This window comes from Hyperolius riggenbachi, chromosome 1 (genome assembly GCF_040937935.1).
Source record: "Hyperolius riggenbachi isolate aHypRig1 chromosome 1, aHypRig1.pri, whole genome shotgun sequence".
Classification (NCBI taxonomy): Eukaryota; Metazoa; Chordata; class Amphibia; order Anura; family Hyperoliidae; genus Hyperolius; species Hyperolius riggenbachi.
In genome coordinates this window covers 627,195,420-627,215,709 of record NC_090646.1, presented here as the reverse complement: position 1 = coordinate 627,215,709, position 20,290 = coordinate 627,195,420, and the positions used below count along the sequence as shown (strand labels likewise).

Here is a 20,290-nt window from a genome sequence, read left to right as displayed (position 1 = left end):
TACGGAGGCTACGAAGTGGGGAGGGCGGGCTACTGTAATTTGTAACCCAATGTACGTAGCGGTGGTGTTCCGCCCGTTTGCTCCGCCCTTCAACTTCCTCCTCTAGCTAGAAGACGGCTGGGACGCAAGGCGTCCCCGCAGCGTCTGACGTCGTGGCGGCGGATGCGTACTGAGTCAATCGCTCAGTCTAGCGTCCATTACGCTTAGCCGCACGCCTTAGACACAGTCAGGGCCGATCTGGCGCCATCTTGTGTCTTAAATTGAGAAGGCATCTCCAATGAGGCATCAGGGGACAGAAAGTGCAGTGCAAAGAAAGAATAGGGAAAATCAGCGCGAGGAAGGTGGAATATAGGGAAAAGGTAAAAGTTATGAAAAGGAAATTGAAGTGCCCTTGTTGCATCATTGTAGGATGCTGCCCAAATAGCAGCAATTACGCATGTGAGATATATGCATCGTGAAATTAGGTAGCAAAATGCCACTAGACATCTGTTTAGCTAAAAAAGGGAGGGGGAAGGTGATTAAAATCAAAATCAAAACAGGGTTGGTTGTCTATTGTGACAGCCCCATTGGGATGGCACAAAAAGGCAACCAAAACCCTCTTGGGGAGATATGAACGGAAAAGTAGACGCAAATAAGGGACAATAAATACATTGGTTATAACTTAATGTGGAACTAAAGGGAAAAAGGAATATCAAAGATACTCTATAGGGACATATCAGGACCTCTAGATGGCATCATGCATAATTAGGGATCTAGGAAACATGATAGGTCTGTATAATCGTTCAGGCCTAAGGGGCCCATGGCATTAGTCCTTAAAATCAACAGGACCTCTTCTCGTTTCAGTTTCTTTTCTCTGTCCCCTCCTCTAATAGATGGTAGGACCTGTAATAGGCCCGCAAATGAAAGTGCATTGGGGTCACTATCATGATTGTCTCTTATGTGTTCTATTACTCTGGGTGATCCCTTGCCAGAGCTTATTGAGTTGTAGTGTTCTCGGAATCTTTCCCCTAGAGTCCTAGTGGTCTCTCCAATATAGAATCTACCGCAGGGGCACCACAGGGCATAAACCACAAATCTTGTCTTGCATGTAACAAATGCACGCACTCGTTGTCGAACTGGTCCTATCTGTACATTTGTACCCGTGACCATTTGCTTACATGACTTACATCGACCGCATTTGTGGTTGCCCTGCGGTTGGCCCCTGCGTAGCCAGCCACTCCCATCGGGTGAGCTGAATTCGCTTTTGCTTACTAAAATTAAAAAAAAAAAAATTAGTAAGCAAAAGCGAATTCAGCTCACCCGATGGGAGTGGCTGGCTACGCAGGGGCCAACCGCAGGGCAACCACAAATGCGGTCGATGTAAGTCATGTAAGCAAATGGTCACGGGTACAAATGTACAGATAGGACCAGTTCGACAACGAGTGCGTGCATTTGTTACATGCAAGACAAGATTTGTGGTTTATGCCCTGTGGTGCCCCTGCGGTAGATTCTATATTGGAGAGACCACTAGGACTCTAGGGGAAAGATTCCGAGAACACTACAACTCAATAAGCTCTGGCAAGGGATCACCCAGAGTAATAGAACACATAAGAGACAATCATGATAGTGACCCCAATGCACTTTCATTTGCGGGCCTATTACAGGTCCTACCATCTATTAGAGGAGGGGACAGAGAAAAGAAACTGAAACGAGAAGAGGTCCTGTTGATTTTAAGGACTAATGCCATGGGCCCCTTAGGCCTGAACGATTATACAGACCTATCATGTTTCCTAGATCCCTAATTATGCATGATGCCATCTAGAGGTCCTGATATGTCCCTATAGAGTATCTTTGATATTCCTTTTTCCCTTTAGTTCCACATTAAGTTATAACCAATGTATTTATTGTCCCTTATTTGCGTCTACTTTTCCGTTCATATCTCCCCAAGAGGGTTTTGGTTGCCTTTTTGTGCCATCCCAATGGGGCTGTCACAATAGACAACCAACCCTGTTTTGATTTTGATTTTAATCACCTTCCCCCTCCCTTTTTTAGCTAAACAGATGTCTAGTGGCATTTTGCTACCTAATTTCACGATGCATATATCTCACATGCGTAATTGCTGCTATTTGGGCAGCATCCTACAATGATGCAACAAGGGCACTTCAATTTCCTTTTCATAACTTTTACCTTTTCCCTATATTCCACCTTCCTCGCGCTGATTTTCCCTATTCTTTCTTTGCACTGCACTTTCTGTCCCCTGATGCCTCATTGGAGATGCCTTCTCAATTTAAGACACAAGATGGCGCCAGATCGGCCCTGACTGTGTCTAAGGCGTGCGGCTAAGCGTAATGGACGCTAGACTGAGCGATTGACTCAGTACGCATCCGCCGCCACGACGTCAGACGCTGCGGGGACGCCTTGCGTCCCAGCCGTCTTCTAGCTAGAGGAGGAAGTTGAAGGGCGGAGCAAACGGGCGGAACACCACCGCTACGTACATTGGGTTACAAATTACAGTAGCCCGCCCTCCCCACTTCGTAGCCTCCGTAGATGCGCAGACGTGCGCGAAACGGCCGTCAGGCATAGAACCACCCGGCACCCACCACATCACAAGGTATCCCTTATGAACGTTATACTACTGTACTGTTGCAGCACCGCGATATGCCACACTGCATAACTTTGTACTACAATCTGATGCTTTATTAAAGTCAGCTTGCAGCAGTGCCGGTTTTCTTCACGTTTTGTCTTCATGCCACAATATATATCTTGTTACCAGAGCACGCTCAGCTGGAAGAGGGATCAGTGAAGGACCACTGCAGAGCACCCGCTCATTAAGTAGTGCCAACCCGCTTCTTTCTTCGATATATCCACTTTGCATTATGTTTGGCCCACTCTAGACCACCAGAGAAGCTACCATATTGGCGGGTAAGCCCTAGAACACCAGGGAAGCCATATGGGGAAGGGAAGCACTAGATACCAGGGACCTGTATGGGAGACGGAAGGGGGCCACTAGACACCAGGGACCTGTATAGGGAATGGAGGTGCTACTATACACCAGGAAATTGTATAGGGGATGAAGGACCACTAAACATCAGGGGACTGTATAGGGAATGGAGGGTGGCTATTAGACACAAGGGAACTTTATAAGGGAGATAGGTGGCCACTAGACTGAGGTCAGCCTGCATCTTGGTCCCAGAGCACAATTTTCGGCCCACTTTGTATTTGAGTTTGACACCCCAGCTCTAAGCTGTCCACCTAGACTGCCCTCAAATATATGGCAAAGAGATTCCTCTGTTAGGAATTCATTCCTCTCTGGATGGATTCAGACCACATAGCAAACTGACAAAAAAAGATTCCAGCAGAAAATCTATAGAAAAATTGATCAGCAGCGATGCACTGTTCCATGCAGTACAAGGCTATGGGCCCTTCATCAACTGACACCTGCTCAGCCACAGCATTACCTAGATTTTATATCCTACACTTTCAATTTTGTAAAGTGAAAAAAAAAAAAAAAAAACAGACATTTTGGTAGCAGATTTGGGGGGAAAAAAAGGATTAGTGTATGGACACCACAATATGAATTGGTTCTATATTCATTCAAGTTCAATTAATCTAAATGTCTAAATTTCATTTTTCTGTATAGTAAGTGTAGTAACACGCCAATTTCATTACACATACAGTAACACTACAGCTGTGGCCTTCAGACCTACCCATTAGCCTAAAGCCCAGCACACACACCTTCACTTATGATTGGCCAGTTTTACCATCTCCCCATGCAGCATGAAGGCCGACAGATTTTGAATACTATAAACATTGTGTATGTAACCTCATACTACATGGAGGATGTAAAATTGGTCAGGGTCAGCGATCGGCCAATCAAAATTGGATGAGTGTACCCAGCTTAAAAAAAAAAAAATTAACCACCAATGCAACGTTTTCTTGTAATTTTAATTCTGTAAAGTGAGAATATTTCTGGCATGCTGGGAAGTTCCCAAGAACAGCCCTACCACTACGATCGCATTCAGGACCATTCGGAGATCACCTCTACTACCCAACACTCACATGAATAGAAAAAACCTGAAATAACTTGAAGAGCTAGAAAACTGCTGAAGGCTAGCAGTGGGCCACCATGCAGGGGTCAGAGGATAACTGAAGTGAGGTATATGGAGGCTGCCATATTTATTTCCTTTTAAACAATGCACTTTGCCTCGCAGCCCTACTGATCTATTTGGCTGCAGTAGTGCCTGAATCTCACCTGCAACAAGCATGCAGTTAATGACAGAAAAACCTGTTCTGCTGCATGCTTGTTCAGGGGCTATGGCTAATAGTATTAGAGGCAGAGGATCAGCAGGCGTACGAGAGGAATCAGCGCAGGAGACTTGGGCGCAGGATACAGCCTGTATAGCTTATCCTGATCCTGCACAAATTCCCATTGATTTTAAATACTATTCCCCCTCCAGGACACCATGGATGGTGGGAAATAAAATCATTTGGCTTCCAGCAATTACTGGAGGATGGATTATAGTGTTTTATAAGTAACTTCAGTTCAGTCTTCTGAAGGCGCTGAAGTTACTCACTGCTGCGCCCAAGTCTCCTGCGCTGGAATGGCAGTGTTCAATCAGCAGGATAGCCAGGCAACTGGTATGGTTTAAGAGGAAGCCAAGAAGTCAGCCTCCATATACCTCTCACTTCAAGTGCCCTTTAAGGTGTCTGCAGAACAAATGTAACCTGCCAGTAATACAGAAGCAGACATTCTGTTAACAAAGCAATTCTTCCCCCCACCCTCCTTATGTGGGCCAGCTGAAGGTTGTATCGACTGCTTACCATATCCAAGAATGTCTCCGAAATGGAAAGTTATTGACGTGCATCATTTTTAGCGAGCCCGCGACATTAACTTCCCAGCTGTTCCTCTTCCTTCACAATTTCAATCAATTTAATCCAAAATCTAACGGCCGCGCTGCCGGAGTCATAGGTTATTGCCAGTAATACATTCCGTGAACGCAGCAATGTCCGGGAGATGAAAAGCAAAATATCACAGTGTTTCACCGGCATCTGTCCATCCATTTATGCCACGGTGCTTAGAGAAGACTAGCCAAAAGGACTACAAGGATGTAAACAAAAAGGAAAAAAAATATATAGAATAGACAAAAAGTTAAGTCAAACTCTTGCATCAATGCCTCCTGGGATGGTGGGTAAACCTGTATTGTGCCAAACGCTTAGTCACGTCAGCATTGAGGGCCAACGCCGCCTGGGACGACTTATCAGAAAGACGTAGAAGTTGAAATTGCTTTGCCATGGTGCCAGGTGAATCTTGTCCTGCCTGCTGTGCAGATGCCAGGCTCATGTGTGCCCATACAAACCACGGTTCTTCTTAGAAGGTGCAAATAGACAATCATGCTATAAGTGCTTTGCCAAAATCCCAATTCTTACCTACAGTAAGGTGTGTTTAACTCCAAGATCCCAGATCACCCTTAGCCCTTATTTACCCGAAGTGCCAATATGACGCTGAAAAAAAAACGACACTCCCCTGCAATAAAAGGACTAAACTATTGATCCTGTTAAATGCTGCCGCTCATTTGCATATCTCAAAGCCATATTAGCGCCTTCTGGTAAACCTGCAGGAGGGAAAAGATCATAGGTGGAACTCGCATGCCAGGGTTAAGATTCCATTCATATTGCTTCCGAGTAGAATGAGAAGTGCTGACCGTGGAGGGTGTGACATGTGGAAGGATGGGATGGGGGGGTCACACTGCAGAACTTGCTGCCGCTCTGCAGCAGGAAGGCTCCAGGCTTCACCTGACGTTACTTGTTGTGTCTCGCTTCTCCTGACTGCAGCTCAGGACCCCGGCAGACTCCAGCACTGTGTGCACCTCTTTGCTCTGCTGCAGAATAGGTTTCAGCCTGCAGTGGAAGCTGCCTGACAGAGGATGAGCTAGCATCAAGGGGGCCCTCTAGGTGGGTTCTCCACGCACAGCATTCACCAGTGTCCACTTCAAGCAGCTGAGGGGAAAGAATTGTCCAGGCAGCGACCCCCCCTCTCCCTCTGAGGAGCAGCTAGTGAAAATCTCTGACGTAGGAGCGCTCTGAAAATTGGAAACAATTTGCTTTTATCACTGGGGTACCTGGCTGCTTCAAATGTGATCATTCATAGTTTCATGCATCTAAATTTTAGCTGAAAGAGTAACTTTAGAAAAAGGGGGGGGGGGGGGGGGGGCAGATGCATGGCAAAGTGAGAAGTTAGAAATCATTTCTTGATCTTTCTTTTTTCCATTTGCCATTTAATTTGTTCACAATGTTTGATACACAATCAGACTGGCAGTCATCTTTACTACTGTCAAACAAGAAAAAAGCACCAACTGCCATTATCTAGAACAGGGGTCCCCAAACGTTTCAGGTCAAGGGCCAGGTCAACATACTTCAGACTGCTGGGGGGCTGGAGTATACATAAAATGAAGTCTTTGCGGGCCAGATAGTGAAGCATACCCAGGTGACAACCTGAAGTCCAATTGGACAGCAGTGTCACCTGATGTGGAATTTGATTGGAAACCAGCAAAATTGCTGCTTTCTGGCTTCCATGTGGATGCGTGATGCCAGCACTGCTATTCTATATAGGGACCACCAATATTTAATGTAGCTGACCGCATCTATAAGTAATACATTTGTGTGGGGGGCCGGTAAAAGCCTCAGGGGGCCGCATTAGTCCCGCGGGCCTTGAGGACCACTTATCTAGAACTACACCCACTATCAGGGCTGTGGAGTCTGAGTCAGTCATTTTAGGTATCTGGAGTTGGTGTCGGTGGTTTCATTAACTGAGGAGTAGAGTTGGATGATTTTTGTACCAAATCCACATCCCCGGGTAAGTATTAGATTAAGGAGTCAGAAACAGGAGTCCTTTTACGTACCTGGAGTCAGTAGTTTCATAAACTGAAGAGTTGGAGCCTGATGATTTTTGTACCGACTTCACAGCCCCGCTAACAATGTGATAGGCTAAAAAGGTAGACTTTTTATAGAGATGTACAGAGGGAGATACTGGTTGCTTGGCATGATTTCCCACAATACAACAAGGCTGATCTGTTCAAGAAAAGGTAAAGATTTCTCCTGGGAAAGGGGGTATTGGCTACTGATTGGGATAAAGTTAAAATCCATTACAGTTCCTCTTATAGTTTCCATAGTAAGGCAAGTAAAAAGCTTTAGCATTCTAAAACTTCCTGCAAATAGTCACTGACTAAACCAAAATACATTTTATGATTAATATTTTAACAATTCTTTACAAGAGCTGCATCTAGGTTTTCCTGCCAGCAAAAGGCAAACCTCAACCTTACAGATGCATTAGAGTCTAATGATTAGACCCATTAAAAGTTTTATTAACGCAATACTGCAAAAACCTTGACCTTTCTCTAGAGTATTCCCCCCCCCCCCCCCCCACTGGATACTGTACTGCCTGCCCTTAAATGAGCCAAATTCCCTCTCACCTAGAGTTTTTGTTGCAGAGAACTCTAGGTGAGAGGGATATGGAGGCTGCCTTGTTGATGCCCTTTCAAACAATGCAAGTTGACTATGAACCGCTGATCCTGCCTCATACTTGTAACCATAGACTTAGAACAAGCATACAGATCAGATGCTCTGTTTTAAAGAACTAGAGAGAAGAATATGGAGGCTGCCATTTTCCTTTTAAATAAGTTGCCTGGCAGCCCTGCTGATCTATTTGGCTACAGTAGCATTTGAATCACACCAGAAACAAGCATGCAGCCAATCTGGTCTGAAACCTCATCTGCATATGCTTGTTCAGGGTCTACTGTATGGCTAAAAGTATTATGCTGGGTACACAGATTTTCTGGCCGATCTACTGTCAGATCGATTTCCAACATGTCCAATCTGCTTTCCGATAGATTTCCAAGCATTTTCCGATCGATTTCCGTTCCCTTTAATAGGAAATCGATCAGAAAATGGTCGGAAATCGATTGGACAGCAAACCTGACATGTTGGAAATAATTGATCTAACAGTAAATCTGTCAGAAAATGTGTTTGTACCCAGCATTAGAGGCAGAGGATCAGCAGGATAGCCAGGCAACCATTTTGCTTACAAGAAAAGATATGGGAAGCCTCCATAGCCCTCTCACTTCAGTTGTCCTTTAAGTCAGACTGGATTAGCCACAAGCTCGTTTCAAGGTTGTGGCATACAATAGTGAAGATTACCAGGAATGCCAAGCAACTGGTATGGTTTAGGGGGAAAAAAAAAATTGTGTTCCCTTTAAAAAAAAAAGTGACCCAGCAGAGAGGTATAAGAAGGCAGACATTTTCTTTTAAACAATGCATATTGCTTGGCTGTCCTGATCCTTTGGCTTCAGATTAAGCAATGGATCTAACACAAGCATGCAGATCTAGTGGCATCAAAGTTTGGGCGCAACAGCTGCATTGCATTTCAAACTTGCGCATAGAGGGTTTTGATCTATGCTATTCAAAAAGTAACACCTGTAAAAATTTAGTTCTACACAGCAACGTCAAGCTTAGTCATTCCCCCACCATTTATTTTGTGCCCCTAGTAGAGCTACAACAAGCCAGGGAGGTGTGGCTTCAGCTGACAGCAATCTCCTGCCCTACTTTATGGCCATGTGACTAAGGTGGGAGTGTTTCAGTGTGACTGGTATGAGCAGAGAGCTGAGGTGGTGAAGAGTAATGAAGTGGAACCCAGTGGAGTAATAGGCCCTGCAGCCTCCATAATCCTGTGAAGGGGGTGGCACCTCCTCCCTCTTATGCTAAGCAGCAGGGCAGTGATTTAGGGCCCGTTTCCACTATCGCGAATCCGCATGCGTTGCCCGCATGTGGATTCGCACAGCCAAATCAAGTGGATGGGCCTGTTTCCACTTATCAGTTTTGCCGTGCAGGATTTTTCTGCATGGCACAGCCCTCAGAATTCGCTTGTGTGTGGAATGCAGGCGAATCGCACGCAATGTATTTAGTAGGGAAATCGCATGCGTTTTCCCCATGCGTTTTTTGCCACGAATTTGCATGCGATTTTGCATAGGTACCCATGTTAATTCACACAGTCAGTGACATGGTTAAAATCGCATCACCCTAACCTATGCGAAATCGCGGCAAAAACGCATGCAGAATCGCACCCGCATGCGATTTGCCTGCGGTGATTCGCCAGCGATTCCGCAACGCTATAGTGGAAACGGGCCCTTACTGCTGCAGTGCTGTGTTCGGTCTCTTCTCAGCAGCTGCCTGCTCTATGTCAGTATACCCAGATCCCAAACACTTGACATGGCAGCACTGTAACAAGTAAATATCACACTATTCCACTGCACCTGCTGCAAGGAGGGGGGTGTAGGTCACAGACCATGTAGAGGAAGGAGGCGCCCTGCTCTGCTCCTAAGGTTTTATTTCTTTGCTGTACTACACAAATCAAAATCATTTCTTTTTTCGCTTCAGGTGAAAGTGAGGCGAAAGGCAGAGCTGTAGAGTCTATACAAAAATCTGACTAAAACCAACAGATTGTGAAACCACCAACTCCAGGTACACAACTTGCTCAGACTCAGATTTCTCGACACTTCACCTCAAGCTGTCAATTTAACTCATCTGTTGGTGGTGACAAAGTTACTAGTCCACGACCGATTTCTGAAAATGTTAAAGTACCAAGAGGAAAAAGTCCTATATTTACAATTTATCACTCCCCTCTCCATGACATTGAACTACAAAGTGAAGATCCAGTCACCAAGACACTGAAAAATAGCCTGGTAGAAAGGGCAGCCCATTCGCAGCAACAAGGTTTTGAAGGCGCCAAGTGCATAAAGTGGCCATGACCTGGATAGGGGGCCATGTGACTTCACTTTGACTTTGTAAATAAAAGACTGCGACAACCATCTGGATTTTAAAATGGCCGCAGCTTTTATTTGCTTATCACAAAATTTCAAAACAGACATTTTTGCATGTAAATGGGTTTTATTGATTTTGTGGTAATAAGTTTTGAAAAAAAGATATCAGAGTCCTCTGACAAAGGCTGCCCAATTAGATGAGCCGCAGTGTACCCTGTACCAGTCACAATTAACAGCTTGATGGGTACACAATACTGCGGGCTCCACAACTTAAACATCCACATGGGCCTTGTCAAGGGACCCGCACCTCTTGCTGTGATGTATCCCAACAGGTGCCCTGATCTTGCAAGGCAATTCAGGGGAAGGCTTTCTTTGCTGAATACAAAAAAAAAAGGAACTGCCAGCTTCCTCCCCTTTGTCTTGTTGGCCCTGACTGTTCCCCTGCCTGCCCCCATCTAACACATTGATCCCAGCTGACCTATCTTGTCCTGCCAAAGGTCACTTGCCCCAATCTGAGTCATACAACCCCCCCCCCCCCCCCTTCCACCTAGCTCAGTCTTGCTCTGGGGTTTTTTGTTTTTACTCTCACTGCAATTCCAGGCACCAGTTTCAACAGCCACAACAACCGCTATAGTACAATCACTGCTACATCAGGCACCGTTTATTGGTTGCTATTTTTACATGAAGGCATGGTCACATCCATTTTGGGAACACCATAAAAAGGCAATAGTATTGGAGCTTAGGCTCTGCTGGAAGGTTCTCATTTCCCATCTAGTAACAGATCACTTGAATGGGGTAGGGGGCCATTACCATCCGTATTTTCACACAAAAACAGTCTAGCGTCTTACTTCAAGGCACATTCCGATAAACTTGCCTTTACCTTTTCACCTTTATACAGTGTGCAGAATAATCCCAGGCTTCTGATGCTTACATTTGGTTTTGCAGCTTGCTAAGAAGATCATTTACGCTCCTTCTTACGTCTGATATTCTTTCATAAAATCTGCCTCTTTGTTGCAGCCAGCGGCGTGTCAGAATCGGATTATTGTGTTGCGGTGGCTCTGGCCGGCGTCTATTCAGCGCACAGAAGCAGACATTGTCTGGCACAGCGGAGGAGACTTATTCATGGAGCGGTCAGTCTGTGAGGTCATTCATACTCCTTTTCATGCGACACAAATACCATCTGCTTAAGACATTTTCCATGAGTTGTGTTGGTGGGCTATTGACTGGACAGGCTCAACCTTAGGGAAGCCCCCCCCCCCCCCCCCCACACACACACAAACTGGTACAGTGTCAGCATGTGGCTCCTCCCATCTTCAGTGTCCAGAAAACCTGCCAGTTTAAACACCTATCCCTGGCTAATAAAGAGCCTTTAGCCTTTGTTCACATCCGAGTGTCCGTCCGCGTTGGGAGGGTTTTGTGGCGTTTCTTTCAGGGCCGTGGAGTCAATACAAAAATCCACCGACTGACTCCGTTTAGGATTCCACCGACTGACTCCTCGACTCAGACGCCTCTAATTTGCATATTACAATCTTGATTGAAAGTATGTAACATGAAATTCGTCTCAACTGCCAATGCTTAGGAATTTTAAAAGACAACTGAAGTGAGAAGGATATGTAGACTACTAGATTTATTCCCTTTAGACTAAAACTAGTCCTTGGTAAGAGTACTTGTAAAAGGTACAGGCCGGAACAAAGAACATCTATCAGGCCCTAGGCAATGTAACTGTGGGTACATGTAAGAATGATGTGCAGGTACTCTGCAGGGGAATAAGGAGATTCTTCCTCTATTACACATTCATGCACAATCTGAACCAGGTGTATGGGTGATAGACAACACCTGTGTTCAATGTGCACAACATTCTCAGTGGATTCCCTGCAGCTCTGTGGAGAGTGCATACGTAGAGTATAGTAGTAATGTGTAACAAAGTAAAGATGAAAGATCTATACATACCTGGGGCTTCCTCCAGCCCCCTTCAGGCTAATCAGTCCCTCGCTGTCCTCAGCCATCTGGATCTTCTGCTAGGAGTCCAGGTACTTGAGCCAGTCTGGCGTAGCGCACATGCACACACTCCGCCGCCGGGAGCATACTACACCTGTGCAGCACTATTGCGCAGGTGCAGAACGCTCCTAGCTGTGGAAGCGGCCGGACTGCGCTGACTGGCTGAATTACCAGGACTCATAGCAGAAGATCCAGGTGGTGGAGGTGGACAGCAAGGGACTGATTAGCCTGAAGGGGGCTGGATAAAGGCCCAGGTATGTATAAAACTTCTCTTTTCATCAGTCTCAGGTACCCTTTAATTCGTAGTCACCAAACCAAATTTTAACATATCAAATTTGATTTCATGAGGAGTCCTGGGGCACCCCATACATACATTTGCATAAATCAGAATCAATGCAGAATTATTTCCATCTCATTGACCATCTCTATTAGTGACACGGCTACACATCAGGCTTTATTCTTACAGCATAGATGTTATTTTGTGTGTATATATATAAGAGATTCCTGTGTACACATCTATACAGTCACAATCAGATGTGTATATCTGACTTTAAAAATACAGGTACTGCTTTACTGAAGCAGCACAAGTAACTAATTTTGATTGGTTTATTTCATTGTTGTGGACTAAGCACAGCTATTACTGTATATATACACATTTATGATGACTATTATCTGAGAAATAGAACATTTGATCATATTTTCTATTTTACAGTTTAAATTAGGAGTCTGCATTTTTTCCCCGACTCCAGGCACCCAAAATTGCCCCGACTCCACAGCCCTGGTTTCTTTCCGATTCCCGGAGATTACCTGCGCACTATTTAACTGCCTTTCTAAGTGGTTTTGCCAAGTCCGTGAACTCTGATCTGGAAACTACTACAATGCATTTATTCTTAAAAATGCTCACGCAATCGCTGCACAACGATTGTGCGTTTGCATTTTCCTATACCTTCAATGAGGCAAAAAATCACCTCAAAAATGGCCCAGGCACCGCTTTTCTGACCTGAACGTGGACAGAACGATCCAATCTGAACTCCACCATAGAGAAGCATGGTGTAAATCGCTTTCAGGTCGTTTTTGAAAAGGGCTTAAAGGGGACCTGTACTGAGTAAAAAATATTTAAAATAAACACATGAGGCAACTTCAAATGAACATTACATAGTTACCTTGCCATCAGTTCCTTTCAGAAGCGCACCATTTTCTTCTGAAAATGATCCCTTCCAGTTCTGACAACATTTTGTCAAAACTTGAGAGGACAACTGATGTACCAGGTAATGTCCATGTTTCCCTATGGCTCAAGCGCGTGATGTTACAGTTTAACAGTGTGCTGACCAGAAAGCTGTTATGGGGTAATGGCCATTTTCAAAATGTTGGACGGAGAATTCCATTGATCAGTGAACAAACAGGACGCGGGAGAGGAGAAAAAGATTGAGGCGTACACTACACAGCGGGTAAGTATTACTTGTGTATGTTTATTTTAACTTTTCAGTTCAGGTTTTCTTTAAGATTGGTCAAAAATGCCTCTAGTGTGAATGAGCCCTTAGAGTGCTTGGACTATGCAGCCTATACACCTCTCAGGCAGTGGTGTAACTATAGACCCACTGCCACAGCAGTAGGGCCCAGGAGTGGCCTAATGCCCATTGTAATGTAGAAATATGCGGTGGGGTAGCAGCATTATACATTACATGCTCCCAGTGATTGCATCTCCTCCACTTCCTGGTTGGTTAGCAAATGTCATGCAGCCAGCCAATCCCCATGCGGGGACTGAAGCCACATGGTGACTGGCTGTATGGCACTTGCTAACTAACTAGGAAGTGGAAGAAAATTGCTGGGACCAGGTAATGTATAAGGCTCAACACACCATACAATCTTGATTGTTCAATCTTACCACTTTCATGTAATATAAGAGCTTATCCAATCATTCAAGGTATTTTCAATCTGTTGGCCCCCTTATACTACATAGATAGTAAATCTGTACAACCAAGATTGTATGGTGTGTTGAGCTTAAGGCTTTCACTGAGCTTTCTGCTTTACATTAGGTACAGGATTGGTCCACCCCAGCTCCCCCTCCCCCATGTACCTTAGTGCTGGTTCACACTAGGGAGATTTTCAGTACTTTGCTGGCAATCAAATCACTGACTCATGTGTCCCTATGGGATCATTCTCACTGCAGAGTTTGCAATTAGCATACATAGCAAACTGCACGCAGCATTTGAGACATTTGCATTGTTATTCTATTTCGTGTCACAAAATCACAATCCAGGATCCAAGTATTAACTAGCCCTCTGAGGCCGAGGATCAGCAAAACAGCCAGGCATTGTGCATTATGCAAAAGGCAACAAATAAGCCAGTCTCCATATCCCTCTCACTTTAGGGGTCCTCTAACATTGGGGAGCAGTTCAGAAGGAAATTTAGGGATAATCAATTGGTGGACACCACAAACCTGTAAAGCCGTGTTAGAGATTTTGTAGTCCTCAGCCAGTGCTCTATGTACAATACCAGAGCAGCTCGGGGTGACCCAAAACTACTAGGAAAGTATAAGGGACCAAGACCAAAAAGCCTGCCTACTAAAAGCAACGCTCAGTGTAGTTTGCGATAATTCAGCTTTGGAGTGACTGGTCTCCCACAATGCATCACTGCTGAATATGCAAATTATCTCTATGCCCATGATGTAAACAGAGGCTTTGTTCACATCTAAAATCAAAATCGCCAACACCAGCGTTTTATTTTTGTGGTATTTTTTAGCGCCTCCTGGCGCATACCTGCGCTGTGAATTTTTTTTATAAAGCGCTTTTCAAACCGCTTTTGCAGAGCGATTATTTCACTTCCCGACTTCAGTCAGGAAGTAAACTCTTACAACTGGAAATGAATACAATAGCTATCATTCATAAAAGTGTGGTCAGTAAAGTAAATCCATGCGGGAAAACAGCTTTCGGTATTTTAGACTTCTGGCTGCACATGCATAAAAAATGTATCGAGTTGCGGTAGCAGTGCGGAGATTCCCCGAACTAGGCTGGCGGGAGGCAGGCGGTAGGCTTGCGGAAATACAGGAAGCAGCCGAGTTGATACATTTCTCCGTGTTTCGCTCTACTGCAGCTGCCTGGGAGGTCTGTGTGTCTCCATTCGCTTAACATAGTTATCGCCACATCCAAGGGAGCGGTACTTCCCGACCTCATACCGATTGCGTAAATCTTTATAAATTAACATTTTGTTACATTTGTTACGATAGTCACCGCACAAGGCGGTGATTTATCACTTTGCTCGGTAGTGTCAGTTTTTCATGTGGAAAGAGCCTTTATGGAGATCTTGCTATGTGTTTGGTAATGTCAGCTGTTTTCAGCATTTCCGCATGCGGGAATGCTTTATGAATGATAGCCACTTTATTCCACTGAGGAAATTGCTATACAAAGCAATTTTTTATCAAGCGCTTTGCAAATTTCCCTATACCTTCTATTGAGGCAAATTGCCCCCAAAATGGTACAGGCAGCGCTTTAGTAAGCGATCGGAATTGAACCGCTCAGATGTGAACACTCATAGGGAATCCTTGCACAAGCACTTTTAGGGCGATTTTGAAAGTCTCCAGCGCTTAAAAAAGGCGAAGACGCTCTAGGTGTGAACAAGCCCTTCGAACAGGTTTAGTTTTGTGGATGTGAATTTCAGTTTTCCTGAAAGTCCTGTTTATAGAATTAGCAGGGAGGACTATTCCTGCAGTAACTACACAGCCGGGCAGCCTGCCTGGGTAACTGTAGATGAATCAGCAGCGATATGCACTTGGAGAGTCAGACACCAGCGATAATAAAATCATGACCTTTCCAATAGCAAACAAGTCAGACTAATGTGCTAGAACGTGGGGCTGGGGAACAATGGAGGATTATTTTTATAAGGCCACGCATTCTCCTTCCAGCTGTCATAACACAGCGTGTCACTTTGCAAACCACAACATATGATGTGCCAGCACTCCTCATGTCTGACACTCTAGATGGTAGCTGAAAGCTTTTAACACCTATTACCCCAGCAGCAGATGGAGCTGCTTGTCTTAAAGGGACGCCACGCTAAAATCACTTCCAACATCTGACCAGAGCGTGAGTTTAGTGAAGCATAGCAGTGTGAGCAAATTTTTTTATATGCCACTACGCCCTTTTATTCCCACATTCCCCTATCCAGAACTATGAAAGCTAAAGTGTGACAGTTATTTATATAGCACCTTCCGTGGTGCAATTACAACTGCATACAGGGTAGAATACACAACAGTTAAAGAGAAACCATGACCAAGAATTCAAATTCATCCCAATCAGTAGCGGATACCCCTTTTACATGAGAAATCTATTCCTTTTCACAAACTGATCTTCAGGGGGCGCTGTATGACTGATATTGTGGTAAAACCCCTTCCACAGGAAACTCAGAGGACCATGGTCCTGGCTGTTTCCTGTCTCTGAACCTTGTTGCATTGTGGGAAATAGCGGTGTACAGGTAGATCCAACTGCCAAAAAAAGCAAGCAGCAGCTACTTCCACTATCACCACCTGAGAGCAGTAAAAATGTCACCATATGATAAAATGTCAGAATGTAAATCATGGAAAGGAAATATTTTACAATGGGCAAAAACTGAATCATTAAATTATTGTAAAAATGAAGCACTATTACATTTTCACTTGAGTTCCTCTAGACAATTGGAGTACAGCTGACAGCGAACAAAACGTCTTATTTTTATTTTGTAACATGGGTGGGAGGCATGTACACATTACAGCATTCAGAGACAAAAGGGGCAGAGCCAAAAGGCCTTAGGCTGCATTTCCACTTCTGCGGTGCGAATCGCCGCAGTAAAAATTCGCATGCGGATGCCAATTTCGCATGCGGGTCTGTAAATTTTCATGCGAATTTTCATGCGAATTTTCATGCGAATTCGCATGGATGACGATTTATGCGAATTTAACCATGGCAGTGCTGGTGTGCTTTTCCATTGTTTCTATGCGAATTCGCATGAAAATTCGCATACCTAAACCTCATGCGAATTTCCTATTAAATACATTGGCCTCAATTCACAGAGCTTTATCAAACTATCAAACGTTTGATAATTTTCCTCATGGGTAAAATCTAATTTTGAATTCACAAAGGTGTTCTAGATTTATCGAATGTTTTATCGATAAAATGTTCAACAAATCTATAACACCTTAGTGAATTCAAAATTAGATTTTACCCATGAGGAAAATTATCAAACGTTTGATAGGGTTTGATAAAGCTCTGTGAATTGAGGCCATTGTATGCGATTCGCATAGCGGTATGCAGTTTCTGATGGCTCTGCCATGCGAATTTTTTCTGCACAGAAAAACGCAAAGGAATCCTGACAAGTGGAAACAGTCCCATTCACTTGTATTGCTATGCGAATTTGCATGCGAATTCGCAATAGTGGAAATGGGCCCTTAAGCTGGGAATACACGGTTCGTTTCTGCAGCTCAATTCTCCAATCGTTTCGCCGCTAGATTCTACAGTAGATTCCCTTATCTTCTGCTCGTTTTTCTTATCTTTTTCCATTCACTTCTATCAGAAATCAAGCGGCGAAAGGGAGATCGGACATGTCGGAAATTATCGAACCATCGAATCTCCACAAAAAGTGAACAGTGTATTCCCAGCATTACAGTCTAAGGACTCTTTTTCACTACCCTGTGTTTTGCAATCTGAATCTGATTGCTAATTAATCTCAAAAACCCAGGGTACAGTAAAACGGAAATGGCAGCAGTGTGATTCGACTGCGTTGCAATTTTGGCCTGAGTGCAATTGTCCTCCTGGTGCATTTTGGATGAGATTGAACTCTAAACTAAATATAGTAGCTCAATTGTATTAGTGGCAATCTGTTTGAATCATGATTGTTTCCGAGTGGAAAAGAGCCCTAAAGGTTTAAGGGGAACCTAAACTGAGAGGGATATGGATTTTTCCTTTTAAAATAATACCAGTTGCCTGACTCTCCTGCTGAGCCTGTGTTTAATATGTTTAGCCACAGCCCCTGAACAAGCATGCAGATCAGGCGTTCTGACTGAAGTCTGACTGAATTAGCTGCATGCTAGTTTCAGGTGTGAGATCCAGATACTATTACAGAAAAGAGATCAGGAGGACAGCCAGGCAACTGGTACGGTTTAAAAGGAAACATCCATATCCCTCTGTTAAGGTTCCCTTTAAGGGATAGGACAGTAGGCGAATGGCAAAATGGTGGTCAGTGTCATAAATAGGAGGGTTAGTCTACTTTAAAATGATAACTTTAGCAAGAGGCATGTGAAGGATGCCATATACATTTCCTTTTAACCAATACCAGTTGCCTGGCAGCCCTGCTGATCTGTGGCTGCAGTAGAGACTGAACAACACCAGAAACAAGCATGCAGCTAATCCAGTCAGATCTGACTAGAATGTCAGGAACACCTAATATGATGCATTTGTTCAGGGTCTATTGCCAAATGTATTAGAGGCAGAGGATCGGCAGGATAGCCAGGCAACTGGTATTGCTTAAAAGGAAATGCATATGGCAGCCTCCATATACCTTGCTATAGTTGACCTAAAGAGGAATTGTAGTCAAAACCAACAATTTTTTATACCATACATTTATACAGTTAGTGTCTGGCTATTGTAAAAAAAAAAAAAAAAAAAAAAAACTTCCCTCTGATTTACATCTGAAATTTATCACAGGTGGCATTCTTAGTACTGGCAGGTGATCTCTGTCAAACGTTTACCAAGTTTAAAGCCACTTGCAACCTGGTTTCCAAGAATGCTCGGGGGTGCATATCGCATACTAAACAGCCTAGGCTAAGCCTCGGTGGGAGGGTGGGGCTACATATCAATATACAGTAATTGATATGTAAAACCATAATATTTAATTTAAAGAACAAGCGACACCCATGCTAACCTAGAAATAAATATATGTAGATAAATACTACTTACATAACAGATGTATTGTGCTAGCCATGTAATGATTCCTGTGAATTTTATAGAGTAAAAAGCAGAAAATCCTATTCTAGGCAGTGGCCATCTTGCTAAGCTAACAGACATATCCTCCTTGACTCTTGCTCCCACCCCCCACCCCCCACCTTCTCTTGCTGATTGTGTATTCATTAGCTGCCCTCCTCCCAGAGTCTTCAGACACTCCCACTGAGGTGTATACTAGGAACTGCACTGTCTTATCCTCCAATCGCTGAGTCACCTCAGCCTTGCTTGTAAACACAAGTAATCAGAGGGTGTTTCTGATAAGCAGCTAGATGGGGAAATAAATGGAAGAGGAGGAATATATTCTAGATAAAAAAACTCCCAGCATTCAACTCTTTGGCAATAGGGCCAGTGCTGATGTATGTGATAACTACAAACCAAAAAAGTTTTGCAAGTTTTGAATGCAGGATTAGCATCTTTATCACTTAATACACTCAGACCAGTTGCTTTTGAAGTTTGATTTTTATGGCGACAATACCGCTTTAAGAGGGTATCCTGAGTAATTTACTGCATTCTACTACATTACATTTGCAAGCTATTAACCACCCTGGCGTTCTATTAAGATTGCCAGGGCAGCTGCGGGAGGGGTTTTTTTTAATAAAAAAAAATAACAATTTCATGCAGCCAACTGAAAGTTGGCTGCATGAAAGCCCACTAGAGGGCGCTCCTATCCCATATTTCTGATCGCCTCGGGCGATCCGCAGTAACAAGGAAGGCCGCAATGAGCGGCCTTCCTTGTTTCATTTTGCTCGTCGCCATGGCGACGAGCGGAGTGACGTCATGGACGTCAGCCGACGTCCTGACGTCAGCCGCCTCCGATCCAGCCCTCAGCGCTGGCCGGAACTGTTTGTTCCGGCTGCGCAGGGCTCGGGCGGCTGGGGGGGACCCTCTTTCGCCGCTGCGCGCGGCGAATCGCCGCGCTGCGGCGGCGATCAGGTAGCACACGCGGCTGGCAAAGTGCCGGCTGCGTGTGCTGCTTTTTACGGGGAGCAAATCGGCCCAGCAGGGCCTGAGCGGCAGCCACCGGCGGTAATGGACGAGCTGAGCTCGTCCATACCGCTAAGGTGGTTAAAGCAGAAACAAAGCAAATACAAAAAATCATGCTTTTAAAGATCACAATTTTTGAACCGTGCTCAGAGTAAAAAGAGGAAACCATGACATAGGATTTGATACAGTATTTAGGATACCCATTTTTACAATTTTCCTTGTTTTGCCATCTGTATGTTGCTGTGTACTAGCATGTAATAATTATCCCAGTGAAGGTAAGCTTTAAAGAGGAGCTGTTAGATATAGGCAGAGCCAGGACAAGGTCCTCCAGCACCCAAGGCTGAGACACCAAAGTGCGCCCCTCCATCCCCCCACCCCAGCCGCCACACACTGATTGCTATTAGACTAAGAGGTGCCACAGGGCCCACAACCTCCCCAACACCTTAATATCTAGTTATATGGCTTGCAGTCACTGCCATGTATCCCCTTTTCTTATTTCTTTCGGCTTCAAACAATTATGAATGACAGCTGAATGAATTCTGCGCCCCC

The 20,290-nt window shown here is 44.4% G+C and overlaps 1 protein-coding gene across 3 annotated transcripts in view; it reads right to left on the bottom strand.

Annotated features, from left to right (window-relative positions):
• PDE4D (phosphodiesterase 4D) overlaps window positions 1–20,290 on the bottom strand; it is a 1,320,537-nt gene that overhangs the window by 582,940 nt on the left and 717,307 nt on the right. The window contains exon 1 of one of the 3 annotated variants that reach the window (XM_068251219.1): window positions 4,801–5,838. The exons of the other annotated variants lie outside the window; for them this stretch is intronic. Coding sequence (XP_068107320.1) covers window positions 4,801–4,847 — 47 coding nt within the window. The 5' untranslated portion in view covers window positions 4,848–5,838. Of the gene's footprint in view, window positions 1–4,800; window positions 5,839–20,290 lie in introns of those variants that run through there. 3 annotated transcript variants of the gene reach the window in all.